We start from the raw sequence: 26,703 nt of genomic DNA on the forward strand, positions 1-26,703 counted from the left end.
CTCTCTCCCTCTCTCTCCCTCTCTCTCCCTCTCTCAATCTCACCTTGTGTTGTTCCCAGGTGTTGAGGGTTATGTTCGGTTTGGATCTGATCCTGGCTGAAAATGACACTGTGGTCATCAACGGAGCCAGCATCACCACCAGGAAACCGTATTACCAGAACGGTGAGTCTATTTCTCACTCTCTGTTGCTCACTCTCTCTTCGCTTTGCTCCCATAACCGCAAGATCAGATTCACCCTGACGGGGAATTAAAGGCCGGTTAACCTGACAGGGTGGGGAAAATGCTGGAGCCAATTATTAAGGATGGAATAACTGAGCATTTGGAAAGTGGGGACAGGATTGGTCCCAGTCAGCATGGATTCACGAAAGGGTGCGTGACAAATCATCTGCAATTTTTGAGGGTGAGACCAGTCAAGTGGACAAGGGTGACCCAGTCGATGTTGTGTATCTGGACTTTCAAAAGGCTTTTGACAAGGTCCCATAGAAGAGATTAGTGAGGAAAATTAAAGCTCATGGTATTGGAATAATGTATTAATGTGGATACAGAACTGGTTGGCAGACAGGAAACAGAGAGTGGAAATAAATGGGTCCTTTTCAGAGTGGCAGGCAGTGGCTAGTGGGCTATCGCAGGGTTCAGTGCTGGGAACCCAGCTCTTCACAATATATATTAATGATTTGGACGATCATATTGAATGTTGGTGCAGGCTCGAAGGGCCGAATGGCCCACTCAGTGAACAAAGAACAAAGAAAAGTACAGCACAGGAACAGGCCCTTCGGCCCTCCAAGGCTGTACCGACCATGCTGCTCGTCTAAACTAAAATCTTCTACACTTCCTGGGTCCGTATCCCTCTATTCCCATCCTATTCATGTATTTGTCAAGATGCCCCTTAAACGTCACTATCGTCCCTGCTTCCACCACCTCCTCCGGCAGCGAGTTCCAGGCACCCACTACCCTCTGTGTAAAAAACTTGCCTCGTACATCCCCTCTAAACCTTGCCCCTCGCACCTTAAACCTATGGCCCCTAGTAATTGACCCCTCTACCCTGGGGAAAAGCCTCTGACTATCCACTCTGTCTATGCCCCTCATAATGTTGTAGACCTCGATCAGGTCGCCCCTCATCCTCCTTCGTTCCAGTGAGAACAAACCAAGTTTATTCACTCTCCTCATAGCTAATGCCCTCCATACCAGGCAACACCCTGGTAAATCTCTTCTGCACCCTCTCTAAAGCCTCCACATCCTTCTGGTAGTGTGGTGACCAGAATTGAACACTATACTCCAAGTGTGGCCTAACTAAGGTTCTATACAGCTGCAACATGACTTGCCAATTTTTATACTCAATGCCCTGGCCAATGAAGGCAAGTATGCCGTATGCATCTTGGCTACCTTCTCCACCTGTGTTGCCCCTTTCAGTGACCTGTGGACCTGTACACCTAGATCTCTCTGACTGTCAATACTCCTGAGGGTTCTACCATTCACTGTATATTCCCTACCGGCATTAGACCTTCCAAAATGTATCACCTCACATTTGTCCGGATTAAACTCCATCTGCCATCTCTCTGCCCAAGTCTCCAAATGATCTAAATCCTGCTGTATCCTCTGACAGTCCTCATCGCTATCCGCAATTCCACCAACCTTTGTGTGGTCTGCAAACTTACTAATCAGACCAGTTACAATTTCCTCCAAATCATTTATATAGATCATAGATCATAGAATTTACAGTACAGAAGGAGGCCATTCAGCCCATCAAGTCTACACTGGCTCTTGGAAAGAGCACCCTACCCAAGCTCCCACCTCCACCCTATCCCCATAACCCAGTAACCCAACCCAACACTAAGGGCAATTTCTCATGGCCAATCCACCTAACCTGTACATCTTTGGACTGTGGGAGGAAACCGGAGCACCCAGAGGAAACCCACACAAACACGGGGAGAACGTGCAGACTCCACACAGACAGGGAATCGAACTTGGGACCCTGGAACTGTGAAGCAATTGTGCTAACTACTATGCTACCGTGCTGCCCCAATATATACTACAAACAGCAAAGGTCCCAGCACTGATCTCTGCAGAACACCACTAGTCACAGCCCTCCAATTAGAAAAGCACCCTTCCATTGCTACTCTCTGCCTTCTGTGACCGAGCCAGTTCTGTATCCATCTTGCCAGCTCACCTCTGAACCCGTGTGACTTCATCTTTTGCACCAGTCTGCCATGAGGGACCTTGTCAAAGGCCTTACTGAAGTCCATATAGACAACATCCACTGCCCTACCTGTGTAGTATTGTGTGAAGCAAATAATGGCATGATGGGAAAACTAGTCAAGTCTTCTTGGTACAAGTGAATTTAAACTGATTTTCATATAACCTAAGGCCCAGAATACAGAGACAGCCGAGGTCAGCATGTCTTGGGAACTGGGTGACTCTGAGAGTCTAGATAAGGCTTGGAGCTAGAGGTAGTCTTTATACATAACAAGCTGAACAACTGTCTCTTTCTGTATGTAAACAACTTCTTCCCTTTCTTAAAACAAAGACAAGATAATGATATGAAACTCAAGTCCCCTAAAGGTCAGAAGGTGACGCTATTGTAACAATTATTACTTATGTTTTACTTTCAATCAAATTCCTGACCAAGCTGTATTCATGTTATCTTGATCCTATAATGTATAAGAATCGCCTTCTTTTCTGTACTAGCGCAGACTTGGGACGGACTCCGCAGTTTGTAATTGACTGCCTTCCGACTCCAAGTATCAGCCATTTTCTGCTAGCAGTTCTAATTAGTGAATAAAGTTCAGTTTTGCTTATCTAATGAATGCTGTTTGAATTTCTCTATCACAGTCAAGACGCGGGGAAAATATAAAATACAACACCTGCATCAATCATCTTTGTGACCTCTTCGAAAAACTCTATCAATTTAGTGAGACACGACCTCCCCTTCGCAAAACCGTGCTGCCTCTCGCTAATACGTCCATTTGCTTCCAAATGGGAGTAGATCCTGTCTCGAAGAATCCTCTCCAGTAATTTCCCTACCACTGACGTAAGGCTCACTGGCCTGTAGTTCCCTGGATTATCCTTGCTACCCTTCTTAAACAATGGAACAACATTGGCTATTCCCCAGTCCTCCGGGACATCACCTGAAGACAGTGAGGATCCAAAGATTTCTGTCAAGGCCTCAGCAATTTCCTCTCTAGCCTCCTTCAGTATTCTGGGGTAGATCCCATCAGGCCCTGGGGACTTATCTACCTTAATATTTTTCAAGCAGCCCAACACCTCATTTTTTTGGATCTCAATGTGACCCAGGCTATCTGCACACCCTTCTCCAGACTCAACATCCACCAATTCCTTCTCTTTGGTGAATACTGATGCAAAGTATTCATTTAGTACCTCGCCCATTTCCTCTGGCTCCACACATAGATTCCCTCCCCTGTCCTTCAGTGGGCCAACCCTTTCCCTGGCTACCCTCTTGCTTTTTATGTACATGTAAAAAGCCTTGGGATTTTCCTTAACCCTATTTGCCAATGACTTTTCGTGACCCCTTCTAGCCCTCCTGACTCCTTGCTTAAGTTCCTTCCTACTTTCCTTATATTCCACACAGGCTTTGTCTGTCCCCAGCCTTCTAGCCCTGACAAATGCCTCCTTTTCCTTTTTGACGAGGCCTACAATATCTCTCGTTATCCAAGGTTCCTGGAATTTGCCGTATTTATCCTTCTTCCTCGCAGGAACATGCCGGTCCTGAATTCCTTTCAACTGACATTTGAAAGCCTCTCACATGTCAGATGTTGATTTACCCTCAAACATCCGCCCCCATTCTAGGTTCTTCAGTTCCCGCCTAATATTGTTATAATTAGCCTTCCCCCAATTTAGCACATTCACCCTAGGACCACTCTTATCCTTGTCCACCAGCACTTTAAAACTTACTGAATTGTGGTCACTGTTCCCGAAATGTTCCCCTACTGAAACTTCTACCCCCCGGCCGGGGCTAAAGGGGTCATGAAATATCTTTGGCTAACAGGGTTAAGGAAAATCCCAAAGCCTTTTATTCGTATGTAAGGAGCAAGAGGGTAACGAGGGAAAGGATTGGCCCACTTAAAGACAAAAGAGGGAATTTATGCGTGGACTCAGAGGAAATGGGTGAGATTCTTAATGAGTACTTTGCATCGGTATTCACCAAGGAGAGGGACAAGACGGATGTTGAGGCTAGGGATGGATGTTTAAATACTCTAGGTCAAGTTGTCATACGGAAGGGGGAGGTTTTGGGTATTCTAAAAGACATAAAGGTGGACAAGTCCCCAGGACCGGATGGGATCTATCCCAGGTTACTGAGGGAAGCGAGGGTCGAAATAGCTGGGGCCTTAACAGATATCTTTGCAGCATCCTTGAGCACGGGTGAGGTCCCGGAGGACTGGAGAATTGCTAATGTTGTCCCTTTGTTTAAGAAGGGTAGCAGGGAAAATCCAGGGAATAACAGACCTGTGAGCTTGATATCAGTGGTAGGCAAACTGTTGGAGAAGATACTGAGGGATAGGATCTATTCACATCTGGAAGAAAATAGACTTATCAGTGATAGGCAGCATGGTTTTGTGCAAGGAAGGTCATGTGTTACAAAACTAATAGAATTCTTTGAGGAAGTGACAAAGTTAATTGATGAGGGAAGGGCTGTAGATGTCATATACATGGACTTTAGTAAGGCGTTTGATAAGGTTTCCCATGGCAGGTTGATGGCAAAAGTGAAGTCGTATGGGGTTCAGGGTGTACTAGCTAGATGGATAAAGAACTGGCTGGGCAACAGGAGACAGAGAGTAGTGGTGGAAGGGAGTGTCTCAAAATGGAGAAGGTGACTAGTGGTGTTCCACAGGGATCCGTGCTCGGACCACTGTTGTTTGTGATCTACATAAATGACCTGGAGGAAGGTATAGGTGGTCTGATTAGTAAGTTTGCAGATGATACTAAGATTGGAGGAGTTGCAGATAGCGAGGAGGACTGTCAGAGAATACAACAAAATATAGATAGATTGGAGAGTTGGGCAGAGAAATGGCAGATGGAGTTCAATCCAGGCAAATGTGAGGTGATGCATTTTGGAAGATCAAATTCAAGAGCAGACTAGATGGTCAATGGAAGGGTCCTGGGGAAAATTAATGTACAGAGAGATCTGGGAGTTCAGGCCCATTGTACCCTGAAGGCGGCAACGCAGGTCGATAGAGTGGTCAAGAAGGCATACAGCATGCTTGCCTTCATCGGACGGGGTATTGAGTACAAGAGTAGGCAGGTCATGTTACAGTTGTATAGGACTTTGGTTAGGCCACGTTTGGAATACTGCGTGCAGTTCTGGTCGCCACATTACCAGAAGGATGTGGATGCTTTGGAGAGGGTGCAGAGGAGGTTCAACAGGATGTTGCCTGGTATGGAGGGTGCTAGCTATGAAGAAAGGTTGAGTAGATTAGGATTGTTTTTGTTGGAAAGACGGAGGTTGAGGGGGGACCTGATGGAGGTATACAAAATTATGAGAGGTATGGACAGGGTGGATAGCAACAAGCTTTTTCCAAGAGTGGGGGTGTCAGTTACAAGGGGTCACGATTTCAAGGTGAGAGGGGGAAAGTTTAAGGGAGATGTGCGTGGAAAGTGTTTTACGCAGAGGGTGGTGGGTGCCTGGAACGCCTTCCCAGCGAAGGTGGTAGAGGCGGGCACGATAGCATCATTTAAGATGCATCTAGACAGGTATATGAATGGGTGGGGAACAGAGGGAAGTAGACCTTGGAAAATAGGAGACAGGTTTAGATAAAGGATCTGGATCGGCGCAGGCTGGAAGGGCCGAAGGGCCTATTCCTGTGCTGTAATTTTCTTTGTTCTTTGTTCTTTGTATTCCCCAATACCAGGTCCAGTACAGCCCCTTCCCTAGTTGGACTGTCTGTATATTGTTTGAAGAAGCCCTCCTGGATGCTCCTTACAAACTCTGCCCCGTCTAAGCCCCTCGCACTAAGTGAGTCCCAGTCAATATTGGGGAAGTTAAAGTCTCTCATCACAAGTCCTGCACCTGTTTTCTATGTTGAGAAATGAAGTTGGCCATGCGGCCCATCGAGTCTGCTCTGCCATTCAGTGAGATCCTGAGTGATCTGATGTGATAATCCTCAACTCCACTTGTGGTGATTGTAGATCTGAGTAGATGCAATACAACTGAGCAAGCACTAGAGGGAGCATGGGAGAGCTATAAATACACCGGGACAGGAAGTGAGGACACACTTCACGGAGGGCAGAACTGGTAGCAGCACACAGACACATGGGAAGGCAGCATTTGAGGTAGCCGTAATTTAAGCTCTGATGACTGAACAAATTCACAATAAAGCATCTTCTCCACCTTTGAGACTACGAGCTTTATTAAGACACGAGGAACAACACACCACTTTCCCGCCTTATCTCCATAACCTTGATTCCTCACTGATTAACAATCTGTCTCTCAGACTTCAACATACCTAACGACCCGACATCTACAGCTCTCTGCGGTAAAGAATTCCACAGATTCACTCCCGTCCGAGGGAAGAAATTCCTCCTCATCTCCGTCTCTAATGAGTGACCCCCTCACTCTGAGATTCTGCCCCCTGGTCCTCAACTCTCCCACAAGGGAAACAACCTCTCAGCATCAACCCTGTCAAACCCCCGCAAATCCGAGATGTTTCTCCCTCGCACCCTGTAACTCACTGTCTTTGTTTCACTCCCTTTTACTCTCCCTCTCTCTCTCTCTGTCTCTCTCTCTCTCTGTCTCTCTCTCTGTCTCTCTCTCTCTGTCTCTCTCTCTCTCTCTCTCACTCTCTGTATCTCTCTCTCTCTCGCTCTCTCTCTCTGTCGCTCTCGATCTCTGTCTCTCTCTCTCTCTCTGACTGTCTCTCACTGTCTCTCTCTGTCTCCCTCTCTCTCTCCGTCTCTCTCTGTGTCTCTCTCTCTCTGTCTCTCTCTCTCTCTCTTTGTCTCTCTCTGTCGCTCTCTCTGTCTCTCTTTCTCAGTCTCTGTCTTTCTCTCTGTCTCTCTCTCTCTCTCTCTGTCTGTCTCTCTGTCTCTCTCTCTTTGTCTCTCTCTCTCTGTCTCTGTCTCTCTCTGTCTGTCTCTCTGTCTCTCTCTCTCTGTCTGTCTCTTTGTCTCTCTCTGTCTCTCTCTCTGTCTCTCTCTCTCAGTCTCTGTCTTTCTCGCTGTCTCTCCCTCTCTGTCTCTCTCTGTGTCTCTGTCTCTCTCTCTCTGTCTCTCTCTCTGTCTCTCTCTCTGTCTCTCTCTCTCTGTCTGTCTCTCTGTCTCTCTCTCTGTCTCTCTCTCTCTGTCTCTCTCTCTCAGTCTCTGTCTTTCTCTCTGTCTCTCTCTCTCTGTCTCTCTCTACATAGAACATAGAACATAGAACGATACAGCGCAGTACAGGCCCTTCGGCCCTCGATGTTGCACCGACATGGAAAAAATCTAAAGGCCATCTAACCTACACTATGTCCTTATCATCCATATGCTTATCCAATAAACTTTTAAATGCCCTCAATGTTGGCGTGTTCACTACTGTTGCAGGTAGGGCATTCCACGGCCTCGCCACTCTTTGCGTAAAAAACCTACCTCTGACATCTGTCCGAGATCTATTACCCCTCAATTTAAGGCTATGTTCCCTCGTGCTAGCCACCTCCATCCGCAGGAGAAGGCTCTCACTGTCCACCCTATCTAACCCTCTGGTCATTTTGTATGCCTCTATTAAGTCACCTCTTAACCTTCTTCTCTCTAACGAAAACAACCTCAAGTCCATCAGCCTTTCCTCATAAGATTTTACCTCCATGCCAGGCAACATCCTGGTAAATCTCCTCTGCACCCGTTCCAAAGCTTCCACGTCCTTCCTATAATGAGGCGACCAGAACTGTACGCAATACTCCAAATGCGGCCGTACCAGAGTTTTGTACAGCTGCAACATGACCTCATGGCTCCGGAACTCAATCCCTCTACCAATAAAGGCCAACACACCATAGGCCTTCTTCACAACCCTATCAACCTGGGTGGCAACTTTCAGGGATCTATGTACATGGACATCGAGATCCCTCTGCTCATCCACACTACCAAGAATTTTACCATTAGCCAAATAGTCAGTATTCCTGTTATTCTTTCCAAAGTGAATCACCTCACACTTCTCTACATTAAACTCCATTTGCCACCTCTCAGCCCAGCTCTGCAGCGTATCTATGGCCCTCTGTAACCTGCAACATCCTTCCGCACTGTCTACAACTCCACCGACTTTAGTGTCGTCTGCAAATTTACTCACCCATCCTTCTGCGCCCTCCTCTAGGTCATTTATAAAAATGACAAACAGCAACGGCCCCAGAACAGATCCTTGTGGTACGCCACTCGTAACTGAACTCCATTCTGAACATTTCCCATCAACTACCACTCTCTGTCTTCTTTCAACTAGCCAATTTCTGATCCACATCTCTAAATCACCCTCAATTCCCAGCCTCCGTATTTTCTGCAATAGCCGACCGTGGGGAACCTTATCAAACGCTTTACTGAAATCCATATACACCACATCAACTGCTCTACCCTCGTCTACCTGTTCAGTCACCTTCTCAAAGAACTCGATAAGGTTTGTGAGGCATGACCTACCCTTCACAAAACCATGCTGACTGTCCCTAATCATATTATTCCTATCTAGATGATTATAAATCGTATCTTTTATAATCCTCTCCAAGACTTTACCCACCACAGACGTTAGGCTCACCGGCCTATAGTTACCGGGGTTATCTCTACTCCCCTTCTTGAACAAAGGGACCGCATTTGCTATCCTCCAGTCCTCTGGCACTATTCCTGTAGCCAATGATGACCTAAAAATCAAAGCCAAAGGCTCAGCAATCTCTTCCCTGGCTTCCCAGAGAATCCTAGGATAAATCCCATCCGGCCCCGGGGACTTATCTATTTTCACCTTGTCCAGAATTGCCAACACTTCTTCCCTACGCACCTCAATGCCATCTATTCTAATAGCCTGAGTCTCAGCATTCTCCTCCACAATATTATCTTTTTCCTGAGTGAATACTGACGAAAGGTATTCATTTAGTATCTTGCTTATCTCCTCAGCCTCCACACACAACTTCCCACCACTGTCCTTGACTGGCCCTACTCTTACCCTAGTCATTCTTTTATTCCTGACATACCTATAGAAAGCTTTTGGGTTTTCCTTGATCCTACCTGCCAAAGACTTCTCATGTCCCCTCCTTGCTCGTCTTAGCTCTCTCTTTAGATCCTTCCTCGCTTCCTTGTAACTATCAAGCGCCCCAACTGAAACTTCACGCCTCATCTTCACATAGGCCTCCTTCTTCCTCTTAACAAGAGATTCCACTTCTTTGGTAAACGACGGTTCCCTCGCTCGACCCCTTCCTCCCTGCCTGACTGGTACGTACTTAGCAAGAACATGCAATAGCCGTTCCTTGAACAAGCTCCACATATCCAGTGTGCCCAACCCTTGCAGCCTACTTCTCCAACCTACACATCCTAAGTCATGTCTAATGGCATCATAATTGCCCTTCCCCCAGCTATAACTCTTGCCCTGCGGGGTATACTTATCCCTTTCCATCACTAACGTAAAGGTCACCGAATTGTGGTCACTGTTTCCAAAGTGCTCACCTACCTCCAGATCTAACACCTGGCCTGGTTCATTACCCAAAACCAAATCCAATGTGGCCTCGCCTCTTTTTGGCCTGTCAACATATTGTGTCAGGAAACCCTCCTGCACACATTGTACAAAGAACGACCCATCTAATGTACTCGAACTATATCTTTTCCAGTCAATATTTGGAAAGTTAAAGTCTCCCATAACAACTACCCTGTTACTTTCGCTCTTTTCCAGAATCATCTTCGCCATCCTTTCCTCTACATCCCTAGAACTATTAGGTGGCCTATAGAAAACTCCCAACAGGGTGACCTCTCCTTTCCTGTTTCTAACCTCAGCCCATACTATCTCAGAAGAAGAGTCCCCATCTAGCATCCTTTCCGCCACCGTAATACTGTCCTTGACTAGCAGCGCCACACCTCCCCCTCTTTTGCCCCCTTCTCTGAGCTTACTAAAACACCTAAACCCCGGAACCTGCAACAACCATTCCTGTCCCTGCTCTATCCATGTCTCTGAAATGGCCACAACATCGAAGTCCCAGGTACCAACCCATGCTGCCAGTTCCCCTACCTTATTTCGTATACTCCTGGCATTGAAGTAGACACACTTCAAACCACCTACCTGAACACTGGCACCCTCCTGCGAAGTCAAATCTGTGCTCCTGACCTCTATACTCTCAATCTCCCGTACCCCAAAACTACAATCCAGGTTCCCATGTCTCTGTCTCTCTCTCTGTCTCTCTCTCTCTGTCTCTCTCTCTCTCTGTCTCTCTCTCTGTCTCTCTCTGTCTCTGTCTCTCTCTCTGTCTCTCTCTCTCTGTCTCTCTCTTGCTCAGTCTGTCTCTCTTTGACTGTCTCTCTCTGTCTGTCTCTCTCTCTCACTGTCGCTCCCTGTCTCTCTCACTCTTCTCTCACTCACTGTCTCTCTCTCTTTATCTCACTCTCTCTCTGTCTCTCTCTCCTTGTCTCTCTCTCTGTCTCTCTCTCTGTCTCTGTCTCTGTCTCTCTCTCTCCATCTCCCACTCTGTCTCTCTCTCTCTCTCTGTCTCTCTCTCTGTCCCTCTCTCACGCTCTCCCCGCTTTATCGCGGTAAAGAGTGCGGAGAGAGAGAGGGCGAGACTTCAGTAAAGAGCGCGGAGAGAGGGAGGGCGAGACTTCAGTAAAGAGCGCGGAGAGAGGGAGGGCGAGACTTCAGTAAAGAGCGCGGAGAGAGGGAGAGAGAGGGCTCTGGGCTTACACCTGATAAGAGATAGGGCCCGTTTGGCGAAAGATTACGCCAGGGACCCACTGGGCACCACCAGCAAAATTCCAAACGTACACTGGGTCAGCGGGCATAAACTGCCGAATCGGCCGATGCCGAGAAAAACCATGTCCCTGCCGTTCTTGGGTGAACAAATAACAAAGAACAAAGAACAAAGAAAATTACAGCACAGGAACAGGCCCTTCGGCCCTCCCAGCCTGCGCCGATCCAGATCCTTTATCTAAACCTGTTGCCTATTTTCCAAGGTCTACTTCCCTCTGTTGCCCGCCCGTTCATATACCTGTCTAGATGCCTCTTAAATGATGCTATCGTGCCCGCCTCTACCACCTCCGCTGGTAAAGCGTTCCAGGCACCCACCACCCTCTGCGTATAAAACTTCCCACGCACATCTCCCTTAAACTTTCCCCCTCTCACTTTGAAATCGTGACCCCTTGTAACTGACACCCCCACTCTTGGGAAAAACTCGTTGCTATCCACCCTGTCCATACCTCTCATAATTTTGTACACCTCAATCAGGTCCCCCCTCAACCTCCGTCTTTCCAACGAAAACAATCCTAATCTACTCAACCTTTCTTCATAGCTAGCACCCTCCATACCAGGCAACATGCTGGTGAACCTCCTCTGCACCCTCTCTAAAGCATCCACATCCTTCTGGTAATGTGGCGACCAGAACTGCACGCAGTATTCCAAATGTGGCCGAACCAAAGTCCTATACAACTGTAACATGACCTGCCAACTCTTGTACTCAATACCCCGTCCGATGAAGGCAAGCATGCTGAATGCCTTCTTGACCACTCTATCAACCTGCGTTGCCACCTTCAGGGTACAATGGACCTGAACTCCCATATCTCTCTGTACATCAATTTTCCCCAGGACTCTTCCATTCGACCATATAGTCCGCTCTTGAATTTGATCTTCCAAAATGCATCACCTAGCATTTGCCTGGATTGAACTCCATCTGCCATTTCTCTGCCCAACTCTCCAATCTATCTATATTTTGTTGTATTCTCTGACAGTCCTCCTTGCTATCTGCAACTCCTCCAATCTTAGTATCATCTGCGAACTTGCTAATCAGACCACCTATACCTTCCTCCAGGTCATTTATGTATATCACAAACAACAGTGGTCCGAGCACGGATCCCTGTGGAACACCACTAGTCACCCTTCTCCATTTTGAGACACTCCCTTCCACCACTACTCTCTGTTTCCTGTTGCCCAGCCAGTTCTTTATCCATCTAGCTAGTACACCCTGAACCCCATATGACTTCACTTTTTCCATCAACCTGCCATGGGAAACCTTATCAAATGCCTTACTAAAGTCCATGTATACGACATCTACAGCCCTTCCCTCATCAATTAACTTTGTCACTTCCTCAAAGAATTCTATTAGGTTTGTAAGACATGACCTTCCCTGCACAAAACCATGCTGCCTATCACTGATAAGTCTATTTTCTTCCAGATGTGAATAGATCCTATCCCTCAGTATCTTCTCCAACAGTTTGCCTACCACTGACGTCAAGCTCACAGGTCTATAATTCCCTGGATTTTCCCTGCTACCCTTCTTAAACAAAGGGACAACATTAGCAATTCTCCAGTCCTCCGGGACCTCACCCGTGCTCAAGGATGTTGCAAAGATATCTGTTAAGGCCCCAGCTATTTTGACCCTCGCTTCCCTCAGAAACCTGGGATAGATCCCATCCGGTCCTGGGGACTTGTCCACCTTAATGTCTTTTAGAATACCCAAAACTTCCCCCTTCCGTATGACAACTTGACCGAGAGTATTTAAACATCCATCCCTAGCCTTAACATCCGTTTTTTCCCTCTCCTTTGTGAATACCGATGCAAAGTACTCATTAAGAATCTCACCCATTTCCTCTGAGTCCACGCATAAATTTCCTCTTTTGTCTTTAAGTGGGCCAATCCTTTCTCTAGTTACCCTCTTGCTCCTTACATACGAATAAAATGCCTTGGGATTTTCCTTAACCCTGTCAGCCAAAGATATTTCATGACCCCTTTTAGCCCTCTTTATTGCGCGTTTGAGATTCGTCCTTCTTTCCTGATATTCCTCCAAAGTTTCATCTGTTTTGAGTCGCCTCGATCCTATGTATGCTTCCCTTTTTCATTTTAGCTAGTCTCACAATTTCACCCGTCATCCATGGTTCCCTAATCTTGCCATTTCTATCTCTCATTTTCACAGGAACATGTCTGTCCTGCACTCTAATCAACCTTTCCTTAAAAGACTTCCACATTTCAAATGTGGATTTACCCTTAAACAGCTGTTCCCAATCCACATTCCCTAGCTCCTGCCGAATTTTGTTATACTCTGCCTTTCCCCAATTTAGCACTCTTCCTTTCGGACCCCTCTTGTCCTTGTCCATGAGTATTCTAAAACTTACGGAATTGTGATCACTATTCCCAAAGTAATCACCGACTGAAACGTCAACCACCTGGCCGGGATCATTCCCCAATACCAGGTCCAGTATGGCCCCTTCCCGAGTTGGACTATTTACATACTGCTCTAAAAAACTCTCCTGGATGCTCCTTACAAACTCTGCTCCATCTACGCCTCCAACACTACACAAATCCCATTCAATGAAGTTAAAATCTCCCATCACAACCACCCTATTGCTCCTACATTTTTCTATAATCTGTCTGCATATTTGTACCTCTACTTCATGCTCGCTTTTGGGAGGCCTGTAGTAAAATCCCAACAATGTTACTGCACCCTTCCTATTTCTCAGCTCCACCCATATTGCCTCAGTGCTCGAATCCTCCATCGTGCCCTCCTTAATCACAGCTATGATATCATCTCTGACGAGTAATGCAACTCCTCCCCCCTTTCTACCTTCCTCTCTATCCCTCCTGAAGAATCTATACCCTGGGATATTCAGTTGCCAGTCCTGCCCTTCCCTCAACCAAGTCTCAGTAATACCAATAACATCATATTCCCAGGTACTGATCCAAGCCCTAAGTTCATCTGCCTTACCTGCTACACTTCTCGCATTAAAACAAATGCACCTCAGACCACCTTTGCGTTCATCATCTCTTCCCTGTCTACTCTTCCCCTTAGTCACATTGAGTTTATTGTCTCGTACCTTACTGGCTTTAGTTGCTGCTACTTTACTGACCTCTAACTTCCTAATCTGGTTCCCATCCCCCTGCCACATTAGTTTAAAACCTCCCCAACAGTGTTAGCAAAAGCACCCCCTAGGACATTGGTTCCAGTCCTGACCAGGTGTAGACCATCCGGTTTGTAATGGTCCCACCGCCCCAGAACCGGTTCCAATGTCCCAAAAATCTGAACCCCCTCCCTCCTGCACCATCTCTCAAGCCACGTATTCTTTCTGACTATTCTTCAATTTCTCCTCTGACTGTCCCGTGGCACTGGTAGAAATCCTGAGATTACTACCTTTGAGGTCCTACTTTTTAACTTATCTCCTAACTCCCTAATTTCTGATTGTAGGACCTCATCCCTTTTTTTACCTATATCGTTGGTGCCTATATGCACCACGACAACTGGCTGTTCACCTTCCCCTTCAGTATGTCCTGCAGCCGATCGGAGACATCCCTGACCCGAGCACCCGGGAGGCAACATACATAGAACATAGAACATAGAACATAGAACGATACAGCACAGTACAGGCCCTTTGGCCCACGATGTTGCACCGACATGGGAAGTCAAAAACTAAAGGTCATCTAACCTACACTATGCCATTATCATCCATATGCTTATCCAATAAACTTTTAAATGCCCTCAATGTTGGCGAGTTCACTACTGTTGCAGGTAGGGCATTCCACGGCCTCACCACTCTTTGCGTAAAAAACCTACCTCTGACCTCTGTCCTATTACCCCTCAATTTAAGGCTATGTTCCCTCGTGCTAGCCACCTCCATCCGCAGGAGAAGGCTCTCACTGTCCACCCTATCTAACCCTCTGATCATTTTGTATGCCTCTATTAAGTCACCTCTTAACCTTCTTCTCTCTAACGAAAACAACCTCAAGTCCATCAGCCTTTCCTCATAAGATTTTACATCCATGCCAGGCAACATCCTGGTAAATCTCCTCTGCACCCGTTCCAAAGCTTCCACGTCCTTCCTATAATGAGGCGACCAGAACTGTGCGCAATACTCCAAATGCGGCCGTACCAGAGTTTTGTACAGCTGCAACATGACCTCATGGCTCCGGAACTCAATCCCTCTACCAATAAAGGCCAACACACCATAGGCCTTCTTCACAACCCTATCAACCTGGGTGGCAACTTTCAGGGATCTATGTACATGGACACCGAGATCCCTCTGCTCATCCACACTGCTAAGAATTTTACCATTAGCCAAATATTCCGCATTCCTGTTATTCTTTCCAAAGTGAATCACCTCACACTTCTCTACATTAAACTCCATTTGCCACCTCTCAGCCCAGCTCTGCAGCTTATCTATGTCCCTCTGTAACCTGCAACATCCTTCCACACTGTCTACAACTCCACCGACTTTAGTGTCGTCTGCAAATTTACTCACCCAACCTTCTGTGCCCTCCTCTAGGTCATTTATAAAAATGACAAACAGCAACGGCCCCAGAACAGATCCTTGTGGTACGCCACTCGTAACTGAACTCCATTCTGAACATTTGCCATCAACCACCACCCTCTGTCTTCTTTCAACTAGCCAATTTCTGATCCACATCTCTACATCACCCTCAATCCCCAGCCTCCGTATTTTCTGCAATAGCCGACCGTGGGGAACCTTATCAAACGCTTTACTGAAATCCATATACACCACATCAACTGCTCTACCCTCGTCTACCTGTTCAGTCACATTCTCAAAGAACTCGATAAGGTTTGTGAGGCATGACCTACCCTTCACAAAACCATGCTGACTATCCCTAATCATATTATTCCTATCTAGATGATTATAAATCGTATCTTTTATAATCCTCTCCAAGACTTTACCCACCACAGACGTTAGGCTCACCAGCCTATAGTTACCGGGGTTATCTCTACTCCCCTTCTTGAACAAAGGGACCACATTTGCTACCCTCCAATCCTCTGGCACTATTCCTGTAGCCAATGATGACCTAAAAATCAAAGCCAAAGGGTCAGCAATCTCTTCCCTGGCTTCCCAGAGAATCCTAGGATAAATCCCATCCGGCCCCGGGGACTTATCTATTTTCACCTTGTCCAGAATTGCCAACACTTCTTCCCTACGCACCTCAATGCCATCTATTCTAATAGCCTGGGCCTCAGCATTCTCCTCCACAACATTATCTTTTTCCTGAGTGAATACTGACAAAAAGTATTCATTTAGTATCTCGCTTATCTCCTCAGCCTCCACACACAACTTCCCACCACTGTCCTTGACTGGCCCTACTCTTACATGAGTCATTCTTTTATTCCTGACATACCTATAGAAAGCTTTTGGGTTTTCCTTGATCCTACCTGCCAAAGACTTCTCATGTCCCCTCCTTGCTCGTCTTAGCTCTCTCTTTAGATCCTTCCTCGCTTCCTTGTAACTATCAAGCGCCCCAACTGAAACTTCACGCCTCATCTTCACATAGGCCTCCTTCTTCCTCTTAACAAGAGATTCCACTTATTTGGTAAACCACGGTTCCCTCGCTCGACCCCTTCCTCCCTGCCTGACTGGTACGTACTTATCAAGAACATGCAATAGCTGTTCCTTGAACAAGCTCCACATATCCAGTGTGCCCAACCCTTGCAGCCTACTTCTCCAACCTACACATCCTAAGTCATGTCTAATGGCATCATAATTGCCCTTCCCCCAGCTATAACTCTTGCCCTGCGGGGTATACTTATCCCTTTCCATCACTAACGTAAAGGTCACCAAATTGCGGTCACTGTTTCCAAAGTGCTCACCTACCTCCAGATCTAACACCTGGCCTGGTTCATTACCCAAAACCAAATCCAATGTGGCCTCGCCTCTTGTTGGCCTGTCAACATATTGTGTCAGGAAACCCTCCTGCACACATTGTACAAAGAACGACCCATCTAATGTACTCGAACTATATCTTTTCCAGTCAATATTTGGAAAGTTAAAGTCTCCCATAACAACTACCCTGTTACTTTCGCTCTTTTCCAGAATCATCTTCGCCATCCTTTCCTCTACATCCCTAGAACTATTAGGTGGCCTATAGAAAACTCCCAACAGGGTGACCTCTCCTTTCCTGTTTCTAACCTCAGCCCATACTACCTCGGAAGAAGAGTCCCCATCTAGCATCCTTTCCGCCACCGTAATACTGTCCTTGACTAGCAGCGCCACACCTCCCCCTCTTTTGCCCCCTTCTCTGAGCTTACTAAAACACCTAAACCCCGGAACCTGCAACAACCATTCCTGTCCCTGCTCTATCCATGTCTCTGAAATGGCCACGACGTCGAAGTCCCAGGTACCAACCCATGCTGCCAGTTCCCCTACCTTATTTCGTATACTCCTGGCATTGAAGTAGACACACTTCAAACCACTGACCTGAACACTGGCACCCTCCTGCGAAGTCAAATCTGTGCTCCTGACCTCTATACTCTCAATCTCCCGTACCCCAAAACTACAATCCAGGTTCCCATGCCCCTGCTGAATTAGTTTAAACCCCCCCAAAGAGCACTAACAAATCTCCCCCCCAGGATATTGGTGCCCCTCAGGTTCAGATGTAGACCATCCTGTCTATAGAGGTCCCACCTTCCCCAGAAAGAGCCCCAGTTATCCAGAAATCTGAATCCCTCCCGCCTGCACCATCCCTGTAGCCACGTGTTTAATTGCTCTCTCCCCCTATTCCTCATCTCACTATCACATGGCACGGGCAACAACCCAGAGATAACAACTCTTTTTGTTCTCGCTCTGAGCTTCCATCCTAACTCCCTAAAGGCCTGCCTGACATCCTTGTCCCCTTTCCTACCTATGTCGTTAGTGCCAATGTGGACTACGACTTGGGGCTGCTCCCCCTCCCCCTTAAGGACCCGGAAAACACGATCCGAGACATCACGTATGTTGCACCTGGGAGGCAACATACCAAACGTGAGTCTCTCTCGCTCCCACAAAATCTCCTATCTGTGCCCCTGACTATTGAGTTCCCAATTACTAATGTTCTACTCCTTTCCCCCCTTCCCTTCTGATCAACAGGGACAGACTCCGTGCCAGAGGCCCGTACCCCATGGCTTACCCCTGGTAAGTCGTCCCCCCCACAAGTATCCAAAACGGTATACTTGTTACTCAGGGGAACGACCGCAGGGGGGTCCCTGCACTGACTGCTTCTTCCCAGTCCCTCTTACAGTTACCCATCTATCTCCAGTCTTTGGTGTAACTGTCACTTGACAACAGCTCCTCCACAAACCACCTTCAAATTAGGCTGACGCACTGCACGTATGCAAATTTCCCCAGAACAGCTGATCAGTAGCTCTGCTCTGCTGCCCTCTGCTGGATGCTTGCCTTCACTCAACCTCCTTTGGCCTCCTTTGCAGGTACACCTTCAAATTAGGCTGACCGCACTGCACGTATGCAAATTTCCCCAGAACAGCTGATCAGTAGCTCTGCTCTGCTGCCCTCTGCTGGATGCTTGCCTTCACTCAAACTCCTTGGGTCTCCTTCGCAGGTTCACCTTCAAATTAGGCTGACCTCACTGCTCGTATGCAAATTTCCCCAGAACAGCTGATCAGTAGCTCTGCTCTGCTGCCCTCTGCTGGATCATACCATTCGGGAGTCTCGTTTTCGACCACAGAAACGCCTGTCTACTCCCCTTACAATTGAATCCCCTATGACTATAGTCCTGCCAGTCTTTTTCCCGCCCTTCTGTGCAGCAGAGCCAGCCACGGTGCCATGAGCCTGGCTACTACTGCCTTCCCCTGGTGAGTCATCTCCCCCAACAGTATCCAAAACGGTATACCTGTTTTGGAGGGAGATGACCGCAGGGGACACCTGCACTGCCTTCCTGCTCTTTCTCTGCTTTTTGGTCACCCATTCCCTGTCTCCCTCACCAATCCTAATCTACGGTGTGACCAACTCACTGAACGTGCTATCCACGACCTCCTCAGCATCGCGGATGCTCCAAAGTGGTGTACCTTTGCGCCAATGTCCGGGAAAACCATGCTAAGGCGGGTGCGAAGTCTCCGGCCCATTAGGAGTTCTGCGGGAGCTACCCCAGTCACCGCATGGGGGGTGGTCCTATATGAAAACAAAAACCGAGCCAGTCTCGTGTCCATCGACCCGGAAGACTGCTTCTTTAGGCCTCGTTTGAATGTCTGCACTGCGCGCTCCGCCAACCCATTTGAAGCTGGGTGGTAAGAGGCAGTGCGGATATGGCGTATGCCGTTCATCTTCATGAACTTCGCAAACTCCTCACTTGTGAATGGAGTGCCGTTGTCCGTGACCAGCACCTCGGGGAGGCCATGCGCACTGAAAGACAAACGCATCTTCCCGATTGTTGCGCAGGACGTTGTGCCTGCCATCTTATGCACCTCTAACCATTTAGACTGGGCATCGATTAATGGAAGGAACATGGATCCTTGAAAAGGGCCGGCGAAATCCGCATGCAAGCGTGCCCAAGGCCGCCCTGGCCATTCCCAGTGATGTAGGGGCGCGGCCGGCGGAAGCTTCTGATGCTCCTGGCAAATGGAGCAGTTTTGGGACACCTTCTCAATGTCGGTGTCGAGGCCTGGCCACCAGACATAACTCCGGGCCAACATTTTCATTTTGGTCACACCTGGATGCCCATTGTGCAAGTCTCTCAGTATCAGCTCCTGTCCTTTTCCCAGGACAATCACACGCGTCCCCCACAGAAGGATGCCGTCTTCCACGCTGAATTCGGACAGCTTGGAGGAAAATGGCCGCAACTCGCCTGGGAGATGTCTATGCTGCCCCCCATACAGGACTATGTGCCGAGTACTTCAGTACAGAGCACGGTGAGAGAGAGAGGGCGAGACTTCAGTACAGAGCACGGTGAGAGAGAAAGGGCGAGACTTCAGTAACGAGCACGGAGAGAGAGAGAGAGGGAGAGACTTCAGTAAAAAGGGCGGAGAGAGAGAGGGCGAGACTTCAGTAAAGAGCACAGAGAGAGGGCGAGACTTCAGTAAAGAGCGCAGAGAGAGAGAGGGCGAGACTTCAGTAAAGAGCACAGAGAGAGAGAGAGGGTGAGGCTTCAGTAAAGAGCACGGAGAGAGAGAGAGAGAGCGAGACTTCAGTAAAAAGCGCAGAGAGAGAGGGCGAGGGTTCAGTAAAGAGCGCGGAGAGAGAGAGAGGGCGAGGCTTCAGTAAAGAGCGCGGAGAGAGAGAGAGAGAGCGAGACTTCAGTAAAGAGCACAGAGAGAGAGAGAGGGCGAGACTTCAGTAAAAAGCGCAGAGAGAGAGGGCGAGACTTCAGTAAAGAGCGCGGAGAGAGAGGGCGAGACTTCAGTAAAGAGCGCGGAGAGAAAGAGAGGGCGAAACTTCAGTAAAGAGCGCGGAGAGAGAGAGGGCGAGACTTCAATAAAGAGCGGGGAGGGAGAGAGAGGGTGAGACTTCAGTAAAGAGCGCGGAGAGAGAGAGAGGCCGAGACTTCAGTAAAGAGCACGGAGAGAGAGGGCGAGACTTCAGTAAAGAGCACAGAGAGAGAGAGAGAGGGCGAGACTTCAGTAAAGAGCACGGAGAGAGAGAGGGCGAGACTTCAGTAAAGAGCACAGAGAGAGAGAGAGAGAGGGCGAGACTTCAGTAAAGAGCACGGAGAGAGAGAGGGCGAGACTTCAGTAAAGAGCGGAGAGAGAGATAGGGCGAGACTTCAGTAAAGAGCACGGAGAGAGAGAGAGGGCGAGACTTCAGTAAAGAGCGCGGAGAGAGAGAGGGCGAGACTTCAGTAAAGAGCGCAGAGAGAGAGAGGGCGAGACTTCAGTAAAGAGCGCAGAGAGAGAGAGGGCGAGACTTCAGTAAAGAGCGCAGAGAGAGAGAGGGCGAGACTTCAGTAAAGAGCGCGGAGAGAGAGAGGGTGAGACTTCAGTAAAGAGCGCAGATAGAGAGGGCGAGACTTCAGTAAAGAGCGCAGAGAGAGAGAGAGGGTGAGACTTCAGTAAAGAGCGCGGAGAGAGAGAGGGCGAGGCTTCAGTAAAGAGCGCGGAGAGAGAGAGAGGGTGAGACTTCAGTAAAGAGCGCAGAGAGAGAGAGGGCGAGACTTCAGTAAAGAGCACAGAGAGAGAGAGAGGGCGAGACTTCAGTAAAGAGCGCGGAGAGAGAGAGGGCGAGACTTCAGTAAAGAGCGCGGAGAGAGAGAGAGGGCGAGACTTCAGTAAAGAGCGCGGAGAGAGAGAGGGCGAGACTTCAGTAAAGAGCGCGGAGAGAGAGAGAGGGCGAGACTTCAGTAAAGAGCGCAGAGAGAGAGAGGGCGAGGCTTCAGTAAAGAGTGTGGAGAGAGAGAGAGGGCGAGACTTCAGTAAAGAGTGTGGAGAGAGAGAGAGAGGGCGAGACTTCAGTAAAGAGTGGAGAGAGAGAGAGGGTGAGACTTCAGTACAGAGCGCAGAGAGAGAGAGGGCGAGGCTTCAGTAAAGAGCGCAGAGAGAGAGAGGGCGAGACTTCAGTAAAGAGTGTGGAGAGAGAGAGAGAGGGCGAGACTTCAGTAAAGAGCGCGGGGAGAGAGAGAGAGGGCGAGACTTCAGTAAAGAGCGCAGAGAGAGAGAGGGCGAGACTTCAGTAAAGAGTGTGGAGAGAGAGAGAGAGGGCGAGACTTCAGTAAAGAGCGCGGAGAGAGAGAGAGAGGGCGAGACTTCAGTAAAGAGCACGGAGAGAGAGAGAGGGCGAGGCTTCAGTAAAGAGCACGGAGAGAGAGAGAGGGCGAGGCTTCAGTAAAGAGTGTGGAGAGAGAGAGGGCGAGACTTCAGTAAAGAGCGGAGAGAGAGAGGGCGAGACTTCAGTAAAGAGCACGGAGAGAGAGAGGGCGAGACTTCAGTAAAGAGCACGGAGAGAGAGAGAGGGCAAGGCTTCAGTAAAGAGTGCGGAGAGAGAGAGAGGGTGAGACTTCAGTAAAGAGCACAGAGATAGAGAGGGCGAGACTTCAGTAAAGAGCACGGAGAGAGAGAGGGCGAGACTTCAGTAAAGAGCGCGGAGAGAGAGAGAGAGGGTGAGACTTCAGTAAAGAGCGGAGAGAGAGAGAGGGTGAGACTTCAGTACAGAGCGCAGAGAGAGAGGGCGAGACTTCAGTAAAGAGCGCAGAGAGAGAGAGGGCGAGACTTCAGTAAAGAGTGTGGAGAGAGAGAGAGAGGGCGAGACTTCAGTAAAGAGCGCGGAGAGAGAGAGGGCAAGACTTCAGTAAAGAGTGTGGAGAGAGAGAGAGAGGGCGAGACTTCAGTAAAGAGCGCGGAGAGAGAGAGAGAGGGCGAGACTTCAGTAAAGAGCACGGAGAGAGAGAGAGGGCGAGGCTTCAGTAAAGAGTGCGGAGAGAGAGAGAGGGTGAGACTTCAGTAAAGAGCACAGAGATAGAGAGGGCGAGACTTCAGTAAAGAGCACGGAGAGAGAGAGGGTGAGACTTCAGTAAAGAGCGCGGAGAGAGAGAGAGGGTGAGACTTCAGTAAAGAGCGGAGAGAGAGAGAGGGTGAGACTTCAGTAAAGAGCGGAGAGAGAGAGGGTGAGACTTCAGTAAAGAGCGGAGAGAGAGAGGGTGAGACTTCAGTAAAGAGCGGAGAGAGAGAGGGTGAGACTTCAGTAAAGAGCGGAGAGAGAGAGGGTGAGACTTCAGTTAAGAGCGGAGAGAGAGAGGGCGATGTTTCAGTAAAGAGCGGAGAGAGAGAGGGTGAGACTTCAGTAAAGAGCGGAGAGAGAGAGGGTGAGACTTCAGTAAAGAGCGGAGAGAGAGAGGGCGAGACTTCAGTAAAGAGCACGGAGAGAGAGAGGGCGAGACTTCAGTAAAGAGCGTAGAGAGAGAGAGGGCGAGACTTCAGTAAAGAGCGCGGAGAGAGAGAGGGTGAGACTTCAGTAAAGAGCACAGAGATAGAGAGGGCGAGACTTCAGTAAAGAGCGCGGAGAGAGAGAGGGTGAGACTTCAGTAAAGAGCGCGGAGAGAGAGAGAGGGTGAGACTTCAGTAAAGAGCGGAGAGAGAGAGAGGGTGAGACTTCAGTAAAGAGCGGAGAGAGAGAGGGTGAGACTTCAGTAAAGAGCGGAGAGAGAGAGGGTGAGACTTCAGTAAAGAGCGGAGAGAGAGAGGGTGAGACTTCAGTAAAGAGCGGAGAGAGAGAGGGTGAGACTTCAGTTAAGAGCGGAGAGAGAGAGGGCGATGTTTCAGTAAAGAGCGGAGAGAGAGAGGGTGAGACTTCAGTAAAGAGCGGAGAGAGAGAGGGTGAGACTTCAGTAAAGAGCGGAGAGAGAGAGGGTGAGACTTCAGTAAAGAGCGGAGAGAGAGAGGGCGAGACTTCAGTAAAGAGCACGGAGAGAGAGAGGGCGAGACTTCAGTAAAGAGCGCGGAGAGAGAGAGGGCGAGACTTCAGTAAAGAGCGGAGAGAGAGAGGGCGAGGTTTCAGTAAAGAGCGGAGAGAGAGAGGGCGAGGTTTCAGTAAAGAGCACGGAGAGAGAGAGGGCGAGGTTTCAGTAAAGAGCGCGGAGAGAGAGGGCGAGGTTTCAGTAAAGAGCGCGGAGAGAGAGAGGGTGAGACTTCAGTTAAGAGCGGAGAGAGAGAGGGTGAGACTTCAGTTAAGAGCGGAGAGAGAGAGGGCGAGGTTTCAGTAAAGAGCGCGGAGAGAGAGAGAGGGTGAGACTTCAGTAAAGAGCGGAGAGAGAGAGGGCGAGGTTTCAGTAAAGAGCGCGGAGAGAAGGGGTTAGGTTTAGGGAAACCCCTCTCGGGGAAGACAGCTGTTTGTCTGTTTCCAAAAAATGGTAATGTGATGTCACAGGAGACTGTGACCTGATTGGCTGAAAGTCACACTGGCCTAAATTAGAATATTTGGAGTTACTGATTTAAATACTCATTTTAATCTGACTCAGTTTACCATTTTTAAGTTGATTTGAATTACTATTTTTAAAATTTTTAATTTGACTTAAGTAACTATTTTGGGTTGATTTAAATTACTATTTAACTATTTTTAATTTGATTTAAATAACTTTTTTAATTTCAATTAAATAACTATTTTCAATTTGTTGTCAGATGAAGAGGGATAAATCTAAAAAAAATCTAATTAAATAGTACACGGGGATTGGATTTAATCTGACACAAAAACATCTTTCTAAAGTTTAATTTCAAAGATTTTATTTAAAGGAATAATTCATGGCAGGACAGCTCCAAGGTGTGGTCTGCTCCTCTTGCTGCATATGGCAGGCTGGGGACTGTTCCAGTCCTCAGAGTCAGCATGTGTGCAGGAAGTTGCCGGTTCTGTTAGCTCGAGTTTCAGAGCTTGAGCGGCGGCTGGAGACACTGTGGAGCATCCGCGAGTCGGAAAGCATCGAGAGGTGGTCACACCGCAGGCTCAGACTCCACAGGCAGGAAGGGAATGGGTGACCACCAGACAGAGCAAGAGAGTGAGGCAGGGAGTGCGGGATCTCCTGTGGCCATTCCCCTGCAGAACAGATATACCATGTGGGATAGCGTTTGGGGGAGTGGCCTCTCAGGGGAAAGCAGCAACAGCCAAACTCGTGGCCCCACGGTTGGTTCTGCTACAGAGGGGAGGGGGATAAGTGTGACAGTGCGATAGTTATCGGGGATTGGATTGTAAGGGGAATAGACAGGCGTTTCTGTGGCTGCAAACGAGACTCCAGGATGGTGTGTTGCCTCCTTGGTGCTCGGGTTAAGGATGTCTCGGAGCGGGTACAGGACACTCTGGAGGGGGAGGGTGAACAGCCGGTGGTCGTGGTCACATCGGTACCAACGGCATAGGGAACAAAAGGGATAAGGTTCTAAAGGCAGAATACAGGGAGCTGGGAAGGAAGTTAAGAAATCGGACCTCCAAGGTAGTGATCTCAGGATTACTCCCATTCCCCTGGGAACGTGCTAGTCAGAGTAGAAATGGCAGGATATATAGGATGAATATGTGGCTGAAGGGATGGTGTCAGGGGGAGGGTTTCAGATTCCTGGGGCATTGGGACCGGTTCTGGGGGAGGTGGGACCTGTAAAATATGGACGGGTTACACCTGGTCAGGACTGGAACCAATGTCCTCGCAGGGGGCGGGGGGGGGGGGGGGGGGGGGGTGTTTGCTAGAGCTGTTGGGGAAGGTTTAAACTAATGTGGCAGGGGGATGGGAACCGATGCAGGAAGTTGGAAGGTAGTAAAACAGGAACAGAAGCAAAAGGCAGTAAGGGGGAAAGTGTAAGGCAGAGAAGCCATAGTCAAAAATCAAAAAGGGCGACAGTACAAGGTACAGTGACTGAGGGGAGCTCAGTGAATAGGCCCAGTAATACTAAAAGGAATAAAACGGGAAGTAAAAACATTAATGGTAAGCGACGCAGCAGGTTGTTACATGAAGATATGGGTTCAACAACAAGGAAAATTAGGAGAAACGTTAAGAGGAAATATAACTCAGGAGAGGTTAATGATCAAGATGTTAAGATTCAAAACAGAGGTATAAAAGCCAACATAAGTGTACTTTACCTGAATGCTCGTAGTATTCGGAATAAAATAAATGATTTGATGGCACAAATCATCGTAAATGACTATGATTTAGTGGCCATTACTGAAACATGGTTAAAGGATGGTCACGACTGGGAGTTAAATATCCGAGGGTATCAAACTATTCGGAAGGACAGAGTGGATGGTAAGGGAGGTGGTGTTGCTCTGTTATTTAAGGATGACATCCGGGCAATAGTAAGGGATGACATCAGTGCTATGGAGGATAAGGTTGAATCCATTTGGGTGGAAATCAGGAATAGTAAGGCGAAAAAGTCACTGATAGGAGTAGTCTATCGGCCACCAAATAGTAACGTTATGGTGGGGCAGGCAACAAACAAAGAAATAACTGATGCATGTAGAAATGGTACGGCAGTTATCATGGGGGATTTTAATCTACATGTCGATTGGTTTAACCAGGTCGGTCAAGGCAACCTTGAGGAGGAGTTTATAGGAAACGCGATAGTTTCCTAGAACAGTATGTAATGGAACCCTCCCCCCAGAATGTCCTGCAGCCGCTCCGAGACATCCTTGACCCTTGCACCAGGGAGGCAACATACCATCCTGGAGTCTCGATTGCGTCCACAGAACCGCCTGTCTATTCCTCTTACGATCGAGTCCCCTATCACTATAGCCCTGACATTTTTCTTCCTGCCCTGCTGTGCAGCAGAGCCAGCCACTGTGCCATGAACCTGGCTGCTGCTGCCTTCCCCTGGTGAGCCATCTCCCTCAACAGTATCCAAAGTGGTATATCTGTTTTGCAGGGAGATGACCGCAGGGGACACCTGCACTGCCTTCCTACTCTTGCTCTTTCTTTTGGTCACCCATTTTCTATCTCCCTTAGTAACTTTCACCTGCGGTGTGACCAACTCGCTAAACGTGCTATCCACGACCTCCTCAGCATCGCGGATGCTCCAAAGTGAGTCCATCCGCAGCTCCAGAGCCGTCAAGCGGTCTAACAGGAGCTGCAACTGAACACACTTCTTGCACGTGAAGGAGCCAGGGACAGTGGACGTGTCCCTGAGCTCCCACATCGCACACGAGGAGCATGACACGGGTCTGGGATCTCCTGCCATGTCTTAAACCCGTGGTAAACTTATACAACTACAATTTCAAAATAAAAATAAATAAATTAGACAATGAAAAGAAAAACTACTTACCAGTCACTTACCAGGGTTAAAAAGCACCTCTGAAAAAGCACCTTCTCTCACTCTGCACCGAATTACCTCACTGCACCAAATTACCAAGTTGCAATCCCCACTCCAGATGTGTCTCTCTCTGTCTCTCTCTCTTCTTTCC

General features: G+C 48.3%; 1 protein-coding gene across 1 annotated transcript in view; it reads left to right on the forward strand.

Annotated features, from left to right (window-relative positions):
* Nucleotides 1-353: 353 nt before the first annotated feature.
* The window catches only part of LOC119972889 (potassium voltage-gated channel subfamily H member 7-like), a 101,304-nt gene continuing 74,954 nt past the window's right edge, over nucleotides 354-26,703 (forward strand). Inside the window, exon 1 of the mRNA XM_038810433.1 lies at nucleotides 354-369. Within this exon, the coding sequence (XP_038666361.1) occupies nucleotides 354-369 (16 nt within the window). The remainder of the gene's footprint in view (nucleotides 370-26,703) is intronic.

This window comes from Scyliorhinus canicula, chromosome 10 (genome assembly GCF_902713615.1).
Source record: "Scyliorhinus canicula chromosome 10, sScyCan1.1, whole genome shotgun sequence".
Taxonomy (NCBI): Eukaryota; Metazoa; Chordata; class Chondrichthyes; order Carcharhiniformes; family Scyliorhinidae; genus Scyliorhinus; species Scyliorhinus canicula.